The sequence below is a fragment of the Brachionichthys hirsutus genome, chromosome 10 (genome assembly GCF_040956055.1).
Source record: "Brachionichthys hirsutus isolate HB-005 chromosome 10, CSIRO-AGI_Bhir_v1, whole genome shotgun sequence".
Classification (NCBI taxonomy): domain Eukaryota; kingdom Metazoa; phylum Chordata; class Actinopteri; order Lophiiformes; family Brachionichthyidae; genus Brachionichthys; species Brachionichthys hirsutus.
Genome location: NC_090906.1, coordinates 4,257,120 through 4,269,062, shown reverse-complemented (window position 1 = coordinate 4,269,062; position 11,943 = coordinate 4,257,120). Strand labels below are relative to the sequence as shown.

The following is an 11,943-nucleotide window of genomic DNA, read 5'->3' as shown; positions in this document are numbered from 1 at the left end:
AATGTAAGGTAATTTAAACTGTCTCTGCTGTACTTAATAAGTTAACCTGACTCCTCCCTCTTGCTGAGCCAGAAACAGGTTAAGGCTGAAATAAAAGCTGTATGTCAGGAGAGACCCAAATTGGATTTGGGTTGATTCCGTGAATACCTGGTTATAAAAGCTTCAATTTTTCTCATCTGAAGACATTCATTGCCAACATCGCAAGCAATTTCAAATATATTCATATGTGTTAGAAAGCCCATATTATTAGTTTGGCGTTGCACGGCTCATAGACGCGTTTCCAGCCGATAATTGTTTGTTCTGACGTAAATCGTCACATATCCCACGTTCGTGAACGCACCATAGTTCTCCGACGCCTTTGAATGCACCATATCTCAGTGAACACAGTCTTTAATAATAATAATAAACACAGTCCTTTGTTCTAACCGTTGAGTTGTGTTGATAATTATAATGTCTGTTACTGTGTTATTACAGACAGCCAGTTCCAGCAGTTTTTGCTCATTTAGCCCTATTTTTGTGTACTATGACTTTGTAAACATCAAACCTATCAAATGAAAGATCAAAGTTCATTCATCTCGCAAGCCTGAGGTTTGCACCCTCAAGAGACCTTGCAGTACCTGCAAAGAACAACATCTGACGGTACTCTATGATGCAGCCCACCAAACCCAAAGGAGTGTGCTCATGGTAAACACTCCTACCGCAAAGGTGTACCTGGATAGACCAAATAGATCTCCCAAGGTCATGCTTAAGGTTGTGAAAATTCTAATTCATAACCAAGACAGAGTACTGGAGACCTATGCAGTACTAGACGATGGCTCGGAGCGAAGCATCATCTTGCTACAGGCAGTGCAATGCCTGAAACTTCATGGACAGCCTGAAACACTTACTCTTCGAACTGTGCACCAAGACGTAGTGCAGCTCCATGGTGCTTCAGTTGCCTTTTCCGTGTCTTCCCCGCTCAAACCCGAAGAGAAGTACAACATATGTCAGGCATTCACGGCTGACAACCTAGGATTATCCGAACTGTAGGGTTTTACCAAACCCTCTTCCGGTTCTTTGTTCTCCTTCGTGGGTGCGTAGTCAATGAGGAGGACGTGGGTAAAGATTAAAATATTTATATAACAAACAGATCATCCCGTGAGAACTCTACGGCAGAGGTATAAACACCTCCTCCACCTACCTTTGCCCCTCATAGACCATGCTCAACCCCTTCTGCTCATCGGGTCTGACATGCCTCACCTGCTGACACCCATAGAGCCGGTGCAGCTAGGCCCACCAGGAGGACACATTGCAGTCCACACCAAGCTAGTTTGGTCACTTCAAGGTCCCACCGGTATCGACCAAGCTTCTGCATCCGAACAGCAGTGCCTGTTCGCAGCGACAGTCTGACCCACCTGCGAACTCCTCAAGAACGTTGAGCGCCTCCGGCAGATCGATACACTGCCTTATACAAGTGAGAAGCAGGTGACCCGATCGAAACAGGATCAGCAAGCCTTAAACCCGCTCCAGACACCCACTTCCAGGGCCACGGTTGACGGAGTCCATAGATATGCCACACCGCCACTGCGCAGAGCCAACTCCATCACCCTCCAAGGTCCTGACTTTCTGCGTCACACGGAGGATCAATGGCCGAACAACCGATCAGTCTATCTAGAGCCTGAGATTAACGAACTGAGGAAACCCTCCCTTTGTGGACAGGTGACTGTTGACTCCTGTCCTCGACTCCCTGATGTGAGCATGTTCGCCACACGGAATGAGCTCTTGCAAGCAGCAGCGCAGTCCCTACACGGGACGGCCTATCCAAGCTCTAGCTCGCCAAGCAAAGCGGCAGATTCCAGCAAAGCTGAGATTCTCCTCTTAAAACAGGCACAGCTAGAGACATTACCAGAAGAGGTGAAGGCGCTCATATCTGATCGACCCTTCTCAACCTCCAGTCGTTGGGGCTCCCTATCTCCAGAGCACGATAGGGACACAGGACTCCTCAGAGTCGGGGGAAGGTTACGAAGAGCGGAGCAGCTAGAGCCAGACACCATCCACCCAGTCCTACTAGATCCAAAGCATCCTCATACCAATCGTATCATCCAGGCCTGTGATGAGAACCTCCTGCCTCCTGGACCCGAAAGAGTCCTAGCAGAACTACATCGTCGGTCTTGGATTTTACGAGGGGCGGAAGTTAAGCGGCGTACCAATCCATCTATTCCTAAAATGGCAGACCTGCCGCCTTGTCGTCCACGTCTCTATAAGCCACCCTCTTATTCAACTGGAGTTGATTGTTTTGGCCCCTTCACTGTGAAGATTGGTCGCCGATGGCGACACAGCCAAGTTCTCGTCGACCACTTCTGGTCCAGATTTACTGGTTGCTACTTGCCTCGTCTACAGGAGAGACAGAAGTGGCAGAAGGATGGAAAACACCTCGAACCGAACCGAGTGGTGCTCATCGTGGATCCTCAGCGCCCACAAGGTTTATGGCCAGTTGGTAAAGTGACAGCTACTTACCCAGGAGCTGATGGACGTGTCTGGACTGCCGCCATTAAGGTGAAGGATCGGACATACATTCGACCAGTAGCTCGTCTGGTCCAGCTCCCTAAGCTTGAAGACACTGATGGTGATTCAACTGTCTGAATGGTCTTTCTATGTTAGATTCAACTGTCTATGTAGACAGTCGTGGGCGGCTGTGTTAGAAAGCCCATATTATTAGTTTGGCGTTGCACGGCTCATAGACGCGTTTCCAGCCGATAATTGTTTGTTCTGACGTAAATCGTCACATATCCCACGTTCGTGAACGCACCATAGTTCTCCGACGCCTTTGAATGCACCATATCTCGTGTGCAGCGTCGAAGCTGGAAATAGTTTGCCCTTTTACCGTGGCTTGTCTGTCTTAACAGATAACGTCTACTTCCTTCAGTTCAGCGCTGTGCGTACATGCCAGAAGGTGAGTGTAATTACAGTTATTTACTAGAAGTTGAATGTGCACATTGTGCTAATGTGTGCTCGTTTAGCTGTGCATGCTAGTGTCGCCGAGTTACCTAATAGATAAATACAGTCCTTTGTTCTAACCGTTGAGTTGTGTTGATAATTATAATGTCTGTTACTGTGTTATTACAGACCACAGCAAAATAAAACGACCTTGAGTTGGACATCTGTATCCGTGTCCTTTAATGGGGACACTCCTCCACCACACCTTGCCACTCTACACCACCAGCATTCCCGGAAGACAACCCTCTCTTCCTTTTAATCTGTCTATTTGCAGAAGGAGAATATTCTAGCCCTAATATTTTTCCGTTGTGTGTAATCATCTGAAATGTTGTGCGTTAATTCATTAAGAATAAGTCGTTTAGATCTGTATTTGGAATCTTATGGACTGTCACTATTACAGCACATAATATTTTGAGGCAAGACCCATATGTTTGTGATTATTAACTCATTCAATGCCAGCCATGTTCAGAACAGCCAGTTCCAGCAGTTTTTGCTCATTTAGCCCTATTTTTGTGTACTATGACTTTGTAAACATCAAACCTATCAAATGAAAGATCAAAGTCTCATCTTCCATCAGAAACACAGAGTGTGTTTCCATTCTGGAGTTATTGGCTGTAGAAGAGAGGTAGAATTCACAAAGGTTTTCAACAAAAACGTCAGAAAACAACCTTTTTGTGCAGAGAAACATTTCAAGCAGATCGCTGACTTTGAGCATTAAGCCCTGCAGTCGGATCAGTGTCGTTCAGACTGTCATGAAAGGATCGGATACAGGTCACATAGGGGCAAAAAAAAAAAAAAAGAATCCGATTTGGGTCACTTCAGCCTGCAGTTTGAATGCAGCCTTGTTATCCTTGCCGAAGAGGAGACAAGGGTATTGCAATTGGGTGCGTTTGTATGTTTGTTTGTTTGTTTGTTTGTCTGTCCGAGCACATAAGTCAAAAACTAGTAACCCACTCGACTTGAAATTTTTACAGAAGCAAGGTTCTGTCCGTGGCTCGGTCCTCCCCGAGAATTGCGTTGATCCGGATCTGGATCCAGATTCTAGAATTATTTTTACATCTGGAATTATGCCTGTGCTGTAAACTGCCACTTTAAGAGGGAGGGACACGAATGGCATGATGGGAAAAAGAGTCCAGAAGCTGTCTTGTAGTACGTTCCGGAGCAGCAAGCTAGAGCAGGTTTGGCCCCTCTGATCCGGAAACCCTGTTTACTGTCTCACAAGATCCAATAGTCTTTTGGAGGCGAGGGTCTGCAATCTCTGATTGTCGTTTTCTAGGTTTTTATTTGAACCTTTTGCTACACACCTGTCAAATAAATTTCGTAATGATTAGCATGTGTGGGAATGGCAAAATGTGCTGTACCTGAATGAATGAATGAATATATTTATGAGATAGAATGTTAGAGTACAAGTACAGTCACACAGTAGCATTTATTACAGTACAAATAAAGTCAAACATCCTGTCTAAGAGGAGCATTTCAAAAAAGCCCTTGCGGTCTTTCCGTTGAAAGTCCTTCGTACATAAATCATCCACAATTAACAATACAAATTTAACAATACAAATTTAACAGTGTGACTCTGAACTTTTACAGTCTCCAGTCCAATCTGGGGTTTTTTACAATTATGAATCTCATTACACTCATAATTGTGATTTTGAATGCACACTTTTAGATTCCCATGTACATTCACAAATCTCCTCACATTTAGACATCTCACATATTTGCTGTATAGTTACACAAATTGAGAAACAATTACACAACTTCAAGATTCAAGATTCTTTATTGTCATTATGCGAACATAATAAGATCGTGTGAAGGCCCACGGCTTAAGGCACTCATACTTGACATGGACATTAGCAGATATCTGTTGAAATAATGACCCTAGCTGTTAACATAGGTAAACTGCTCATCATTCTGGCAAGACCTACCTCTGACAAATTGAAACACATCTACCATTTCACCTATTAAACAGGGCGTTGGTGTTGGTTGGTTGTTATACCACAGTAACATGCAATACAAAACACATTATCATGACTGACACAATGAACACAGACAACCACCATTGACTGTTAATTGGCTTTAATGTCAGGCATTTGCATATGACAGAAGTGATCTACTGGCGTTTGCAGTGTACTCTCTCATTTAACTGGTTCAACATGAAACTGAGCCAAACTGAGCCGTGCACAAATGCAGCTTCACTGACAGGAATCATTTTAAAGAAAATCTTGCTGATTGGTTTCCTATCTTCAGAAATAATTTCGTTCTGAGTGCTTCAATTATACTTTCTTATAGAGGTACACAAAACCGGATACGTAGCCAGACTCCTCCTCTAACACTCCCAGCTCAAATTCTTTCACATGATTGATCTCAGCACAAGTTATCAGGCCCTCTTCCTCCATCTTCTTCAGCTCACGCTCCAGGGCAGCTTTGAACTCTTGATTGGCAGGTCCCTCTCTGGTTGTCATGCAAATGTAGCCACCTGGTGTAAAATAGATTACAATGCTGTAATATCTTCGAGTGATTAAAACTAAATTTAGAAGTCAAATACTTGTTTACATCCGAAGAGCTTATTCAAAAAAGGACCTGAAAGAGACCAATTAGTGTTCATAGCATTTTTAGCTTCTTCAGTCAACTCACCTATAGATAATGTAAAATCTGGACAATAAGATAGTGGCAGCTTGGACACAGTCATTTTATAATAATATGCAGGCTAAGTTCATTGTAACTAAACCTACTTAAATAACTAACCACATAGTGCTCAAGGATCAAACTCCCTTTTCAAAATGATATTGCTCTACAATAATGCAGGCAAGATTAGGTTTAACCATAAATGCATATTTGCTGTTGGAAATTACTTAGTTACTGAAAGAAATGTTTGGGAGACATTATTGGGAACCACCAATAAGATGGCAGACTTCTGTGCATCAATAATGCATTAGGTGACTTGGAAGAGAAGACTATGCAGTTGTGCATTTACCAAATAAAACTGATTGCTGTTTGTGATCATAAAGATTTTGACTTTTGCATTGTACAAGTACAGCATAAATCCCAAAATAGAACCGGAGATGTGTGACGTACGCCTGCATAACTCTTACCTGATTTGCCAGCCTTGCACATCTCTCTGACCACACTAACTGGGACTTTTGTGAAAGCACTCAATGCTCCAACAATCACAATCACATCAGCCGAATCTATAGGAAGTGAACATTTATATTTAGTAGCTACAATATCTAGAGAGTTTTAACATAAGTTTTCATGTTTAAACACACACACTTTAAGGGTTTATAATGAAACTACCACAACTTGTAAAATTATTAAAATCCAATGTTAATATAAATTTGTCATAAATCTGTAACATATAACAGGATCCTAAAATAGAATGAAGAATTTAAATTTAAATAGAACTGAGCCAAGCACAGGTTTAATTGTTTAATTAGTCTACATTTATGTTATATTCTGTTATTCTAACTGCGTTGACTTCCAACCCCGTTAAATTAAACACGCCAGCAGTTCATTTACACCCATTGGTCAGCATTCTTTGCTTCGTCTGATTAATTACTGTATAACTAAGTATGAGCCCAGAGATTGGCGCTACCTTTATACTGCACTACAAAAATTATGAGTTTGATGAAATAGCGATCTGAGAAATATATGATGTGCCAGAATGTTATCAATACAATTCTCTGTGCATTTTGAGCCTTCTGCATACAAATATCTGTCCTGGTCATGGGGGTGAGCCCTCAAAGGTCTGACCCTAATATTAATAGCGTCCTTCTAATAGATCATGAAATTACCCAATTGAACAGGTAGTGGATAATCTCCCAGCATGCACTGCTTCAGCTCCTGGTACAACCCAGTCTCTCTAGCCAACGCCAACATTGCCTTGCTTGCATCAACACCCACAAATTTTCTAAATCCATGTGTCTTCAGCTGTAGAACAGACACATTTAGTCGTTAGTCACACAATCAGTTGTTTTCAGTTTAAAAACTTCATGGCACTCATCACAGCAAGTTCCTCTTTAATACCACAAACTCAACGATAGAAAACAACTAAATAAAGCAAGATTTATTATCATGTTGTTCCTTCAGAAATTAAAGTATGTTACTACAAATTTCATTGCTCTCATTATTAAAAGAGTTAAAGGAACAAATGCACGGAAAGATACCCAGAACAATTTATAACATTTTGGTGGTGATCCAGATCACCACGTTTAACCATGTGAGTTTACCTGCTTTGCCACCAGTCCTGTACCACAGGCCACGTCCAACACAACAGCTGCTTCACGGTCGCCGCTGAAATGGGAGGAGATGATGTTCGCTGCTAGACATGGTGCACGGTACTCCAGAGCAAGCACATCCTATTCAAAGGAGAATTAACAGTGACTTCAAGCACTGATGAAGGAAAGTCGGAGCAGGTGGGCTTCATAGATAATTGGCGGACATTCTGGGGGGAACCTGGTCTGATTACGGGAGACGGTATCGATCCTGCTTTTGATGGTGCAGCTCTCATTTCTAGAAACCGGGCCGAGTTTGTTAGACAGCCAAATCCCTGACCATCCAGAGTCAGGACCAGGAGACAGAGAGGAGACATGTGGTAGCATTAGTCCCTCCCAAATAGACCATCTTGTGGTTGATTCTGGGTATTTGTCGTGCACACGGCTTGATTCCATTGCTCCCTTAGGAATTAAAAAAAACTCAACTAAAAAGGCAAGCTCCATGGTTTAATTCCCAAATTAGCTCAGTAAAGCAAACAGCCTGAAGCCTAGAGATAATTTGCACTCAAATAAATTGGAGATGTCTTGTTTAATCTGACAAGACAGCCTCACAACATATAGGAAGGACCTCTGCAAGGCCAGAGTAACATATTGTTCATCTCTAATAGAGGAGAACAAGAGCGATCCAAGGTTTCTCTCATGACACCTGCCATAACTTGAGTTTTTTTTTTATTCTATTCATTTTTGGTGTTTTCCTGCAATAGAATCTCCTCTCATTCCAGCGCCTTCTGCACCTCCCTGCTTTTAATCAAGTTCATCCCCTTCACCTGTGCTTCCTGAATCACCTGTAACCCATCTCTCAGTCAGTCTCCACCCTACATATACGCTGCTCAGCCCTCAGTTCTCCACCACATTGTTGGCATTTGTCCCAGTTTCTACCTTCCTGTTATCTCCCTGATCCCCGGATTCTGCCTGCTGCTCATCCCTTGTTGGATCTGTTTGACCAGACTACCTGTTTGTTTATTTGTTTTAAACTGCTTGTTTAATTAAATCTGAACTTTGATTCCTTATCTGCCTTCAACTGCCTCTATCTGCCGTCTTTTGGGTTCCGGCTGCCTGTTTTGTCACAGCTTGATAGGTTCCTCATTGATCCTGTAGATAGGCTAACACAAAGCTCCAGCTCTACTGGTCCTTCTATTCCCACAGGTCTCAGTAGTGATGATTTCATGCGCTTCTTTAATTCATTAACAAGATCAAACCTTTTAGTAGTGATGGATAAATGAAGCATTAACCAATATTGAACCGCTTCATCAATTGTATTGAAAATGGATTTATGCATTCAAAGGATCGTTTGAATGACATCTAGTGGTGAAATGGGAGACGGCAAACGTTTTCTTTCTAATTTAAGTGTCACTCAGGCTTGTTTGAATGACATTTTCAATGACATTGATCAATTGTGCACGCGATTCAATAAATGTAGTATTAGTAGTTAGGATATGGAAAGAGGAAAATTTGGGAAATTGAATGATTGATGGGGTGTGCTCGTGTAACTGGGACTTTGTGGAAAGGGGATTCAGAGGTTTTTATTCAGCAGCAATAGTTTTTCTACTGTTTTTAGACGGTTACCTTTTTTTGCAAAGAACTTATCCAGTTTTGGAAGAAAAAAAATCCTTTCACAGGGGACGGTCAATGCTGGGATGCATTTTATATAGTGCCAAACCACTCAAACCTGTCAAGCAATCATTGGTTCAGAACGCACCAAAAGACTATGAGCCAATGCAATGCTTGGAAACATTTTGAAGCAATGATAGCTGAAGTGAAGCAGCGATGACGTTCGAAGCGTCAAACTTCTTTGGTTATGTGAGATTGGTGTGTTGCTCCGACACGATGTTTCGAGTCACTCCACTTCAGGAAGAGGGACACGAGCTCGGAAGCCTTGGGATTATCTGCCCATCCCATTAGTGATGACATTTATCAGCTTCTCCCCCATCAGCCTGCATCAATTAAACTATTGCCTCATCTAAACCATGCACTTGTCTCTCCGACCCAGGCCCAACAAAACTACTGAAAGAAGTCTTTCCCTCGATTAACATACCTCTGCTAATCATACTTAATCTTTCCTTACTTACATGCTATCTACCCCAGTCTTTTAAAACAGCAGTCATTAAACCTCTTCTCAAGCCAACAATGGATCCTGATGTTTGCTAAGTATAGGCCCATTTCAAACCTTCCCTTTCTGTAAGAGATCTTAGAGAAAGCAGTCGCCAGTCAGCTGCCTGAGGTTTTCCCAAACAGTTTCAGGTTTTCCAGTCAGGATTCAAAGTTAATTAGTACAGATCACATTAGTGAAAGCCACAAATTACCGTCTAACACCATCTGAAAACAGATTTACTGTGTTTATTCAATCTCAGTGCAGCCGACCTTTACTCAGTTTTAGTGTTTTTTGTGTATTCTGAATAAGTGGCTAAAGTTAACACATACAATTGTAGATTACTTCATTGTTTTTACCATGAATGGAATGGAAAAAGGATTACTCTTTAACGTGAGACTGTAGATCATTGTACCAAAAGAAGGAACAATGATTCACACACTTTCATGTAAGACCCACTGCATGCCGTGCCGCTGAATTCCTGTTGCCAAGCTTGTGATATTCACCCATTCTATTGGATAAAGGGAAAGCTGTCATTCCAAGGTCGGAGTGCAGGCAAACTGTTTCAAACTGTCAATCATACTTTTCTGATTAATTGGAGGTGAAAGAAGTATGATTGAACAGTTGAATTGATGAGGTGAAGTGCAGATTGCAGCCAAATATCACTCCCAGGTTTTTGGCAGTTGGTTTGAGGTTGCATGATAGTGGATCAAGCACTAAATGACTGAAGGGATCCGAAGGGTTAAACAGAATGATTTCTGATTTGGAGTTATTCAATTGAAGAATGTTTTGTGCCATCCAACAGTTAATATCATCAAGACAATTAAAAACAGCAGCTAGGCTTACTGGGTCACCAGGTCTCAGGAGAAATTATATTTGTGTGTCGTCTCCATAGCAATGAAAGGAGACGGATGATCTGGTCCAGTAGAAGCATATAAATAGAAAATTAAATGGGGCCTAAAATCAAACCACCGGTGCTGTTGAAGAAAAAAGTTGTCTTTGGTGACCGCAAAAGTTCTTTCAAAGATATATGATTTAAACCAGCCTTGTCTGTGATCCCATGTTTTTAAACAGTCGATTAAAATGGCATGGTCCACTGTGTCAAAAGCTTTAAATCTAAAAGAATTAAGATGGTACTTGATAATCAAATATCAGGTTTTAATGTACTTCCGTTTTCTTACCTCCTCATAGGTCTTCGCCCAGGTGTTGTAGTAGTCCACCTTTTCTCCTGCTGTGCAGTCTTTCAAGGCTGGTATAAGATTTCCTTTCGCATTTTCAAAGGCTTTATTGATAGCTGACATTATATACACCTGTTCCACAGAAGAAAGAACCAGAGCAAAATGTTGTCAAATGAATGATTACAGCAGATGCATATTGTATGCTGAACATTCATCAATGCAAAAATAGAACATAATAATTAAATTTTCCTTTGTGTAAAATCACCTGAAATCTGTGTGTTAATTACCTTAGAGTGAGCTCTTTAAATCAGAGTGGTCCTCTTGAACTTGTCTCTCAAGAGATGCAGGCTTCTGTAAGCTCTGTGGTGACACACATGGAATTTGTACTTATGGCATGGCGGCTCAGTTATACATTATTTAATTTGAGTCAAAGTTCACTTTAGGTTTATGTTTACCTCAGGCTTCTCTCAGAAAGTAAAAGAAAGCACCCAAAGCTTTAATTGCATCTTGGATCTTGTTCTCAATATGGTGTTGTTATCAATCAATTAATTGTATTTCCAATTAACCCTTTTATATCCCTTTGTTAAATATAATTAATCTATCCTTACTGACAGGTTATGTACCCAAGTCTTTTAAAGCAGCAGTCATTAAACCTCTTCTCAAAAAAACAACAATAAAGACTGACGTGTATAGGCCAATTTCAAACCTTCCATTTCTGTCTAAGATTTTAGAGAAAGCAGTTGCCTATCAGCCGGGTGACTTTTGGACCATATGAGCCTTAATTATTAACCTTTCACCATTTAAAGTGGGACAGTTTGTAGTCAGGATTACATTTCCCTCAGAAAGGTTTGTGCTTATTATTCTTATCTTGTTTAATATGTAACTTACAGTATCTTTTGGAGATACTGAATGGAAAATTGTATCAGGCCCCCACAGGCTATAAACGCAGCCATTCATGCATGTGGTCCAAAAGTCATTTGTTTGCCAAATGCATTTTCCTCTTCTTCCAGAGAGTGAACTTTTTTTATTCAAATTGTGGGGTTAAACATGAACATGCTGTCTTCAGGGACATGCACAATTTTCCTCTGTTTTATAACAGTGCAGTGTGAGATAACCCGAAAAGTCTGATTTTGATATTAAGGAGCTCCTTTTCCCAGCATCAATGTTCGCTGGATTATGTTGGCAAATCCAGTGTAGCTCCAAACACCAAATGATTAGTTGCAAGCAACAGGCATTCCCAGCAGTATAATTTGCGTGAATTAACCAACCGAGGTTCCACTGTATTTAACTAAAAGTAAAAAAAAAAAAAAAAAAAATCTGTGTAAATATCCAGGTCCTTCTCCTTGCGGCCACAGTTTTCAAATATCGATCCCTAGTACTCCCCTATCTCACCTACTGTGTTGAAGTGTGGGGGGACACAGTTATTACA

General features: G+C 41.4%; 1 protein-coding gene across 1 annotated transcript; it reads right to left on the bottom strand.

Annotated features, from left to right (window-relative positions):
- Positions 1 to 5,249: 5,249 nt before the first annotated feature.
- On the bottom strand, positions 5,250 to 10,637 carry LOC137900589 (methyltransferase-like protein 27). Its single transcript, XM_068744701.1, has 5 exons — positions 10,518 to 10,637; positions 7,203 to 7,331; positions 6,768 to 6,903; positions 6,069 to 6,164; positions 5,250 to 5,452 (listed from the first exon to the last, which is right to left on the bottom strand). The coding sequence occupies exons 1-5, from the start codon at positions 10,635 to 10,637 to the stop codon at positions 5,250 to 5,252; spliced, it is 684 nt and encodes a 227-aa protein (XP_068600802.1).
- Between the last annotated feature and the right edge of the window lie 1,306 nt (positions 10,638 to 11,943).

Excerpts from the sequence above, each read along its gene's own strand:
- LOC137900589 (XM_068744701.1), bottom strand. The coding sequence starts at position 10,637 with ATGTCAGCTATCAATAAAGCCTTTGAAAATGCGAAAGGAAATCTTATA. Across the intron at positions 6,904-7,202 it reads CAGGACTGGTGGCAAAGCAG|CTGAAGACACATGGATTTAG; the intron begins GTAAACTCACAT and ends TCTGTTCTACAG. Across the intron at positions 6,165-6,767 it reads TCCACTACCTGTTCAATTGG|ATTCGGCTGATGTGATTGTG; the intron begins GTAATTTCATGA and ends CACTTCCTATAG.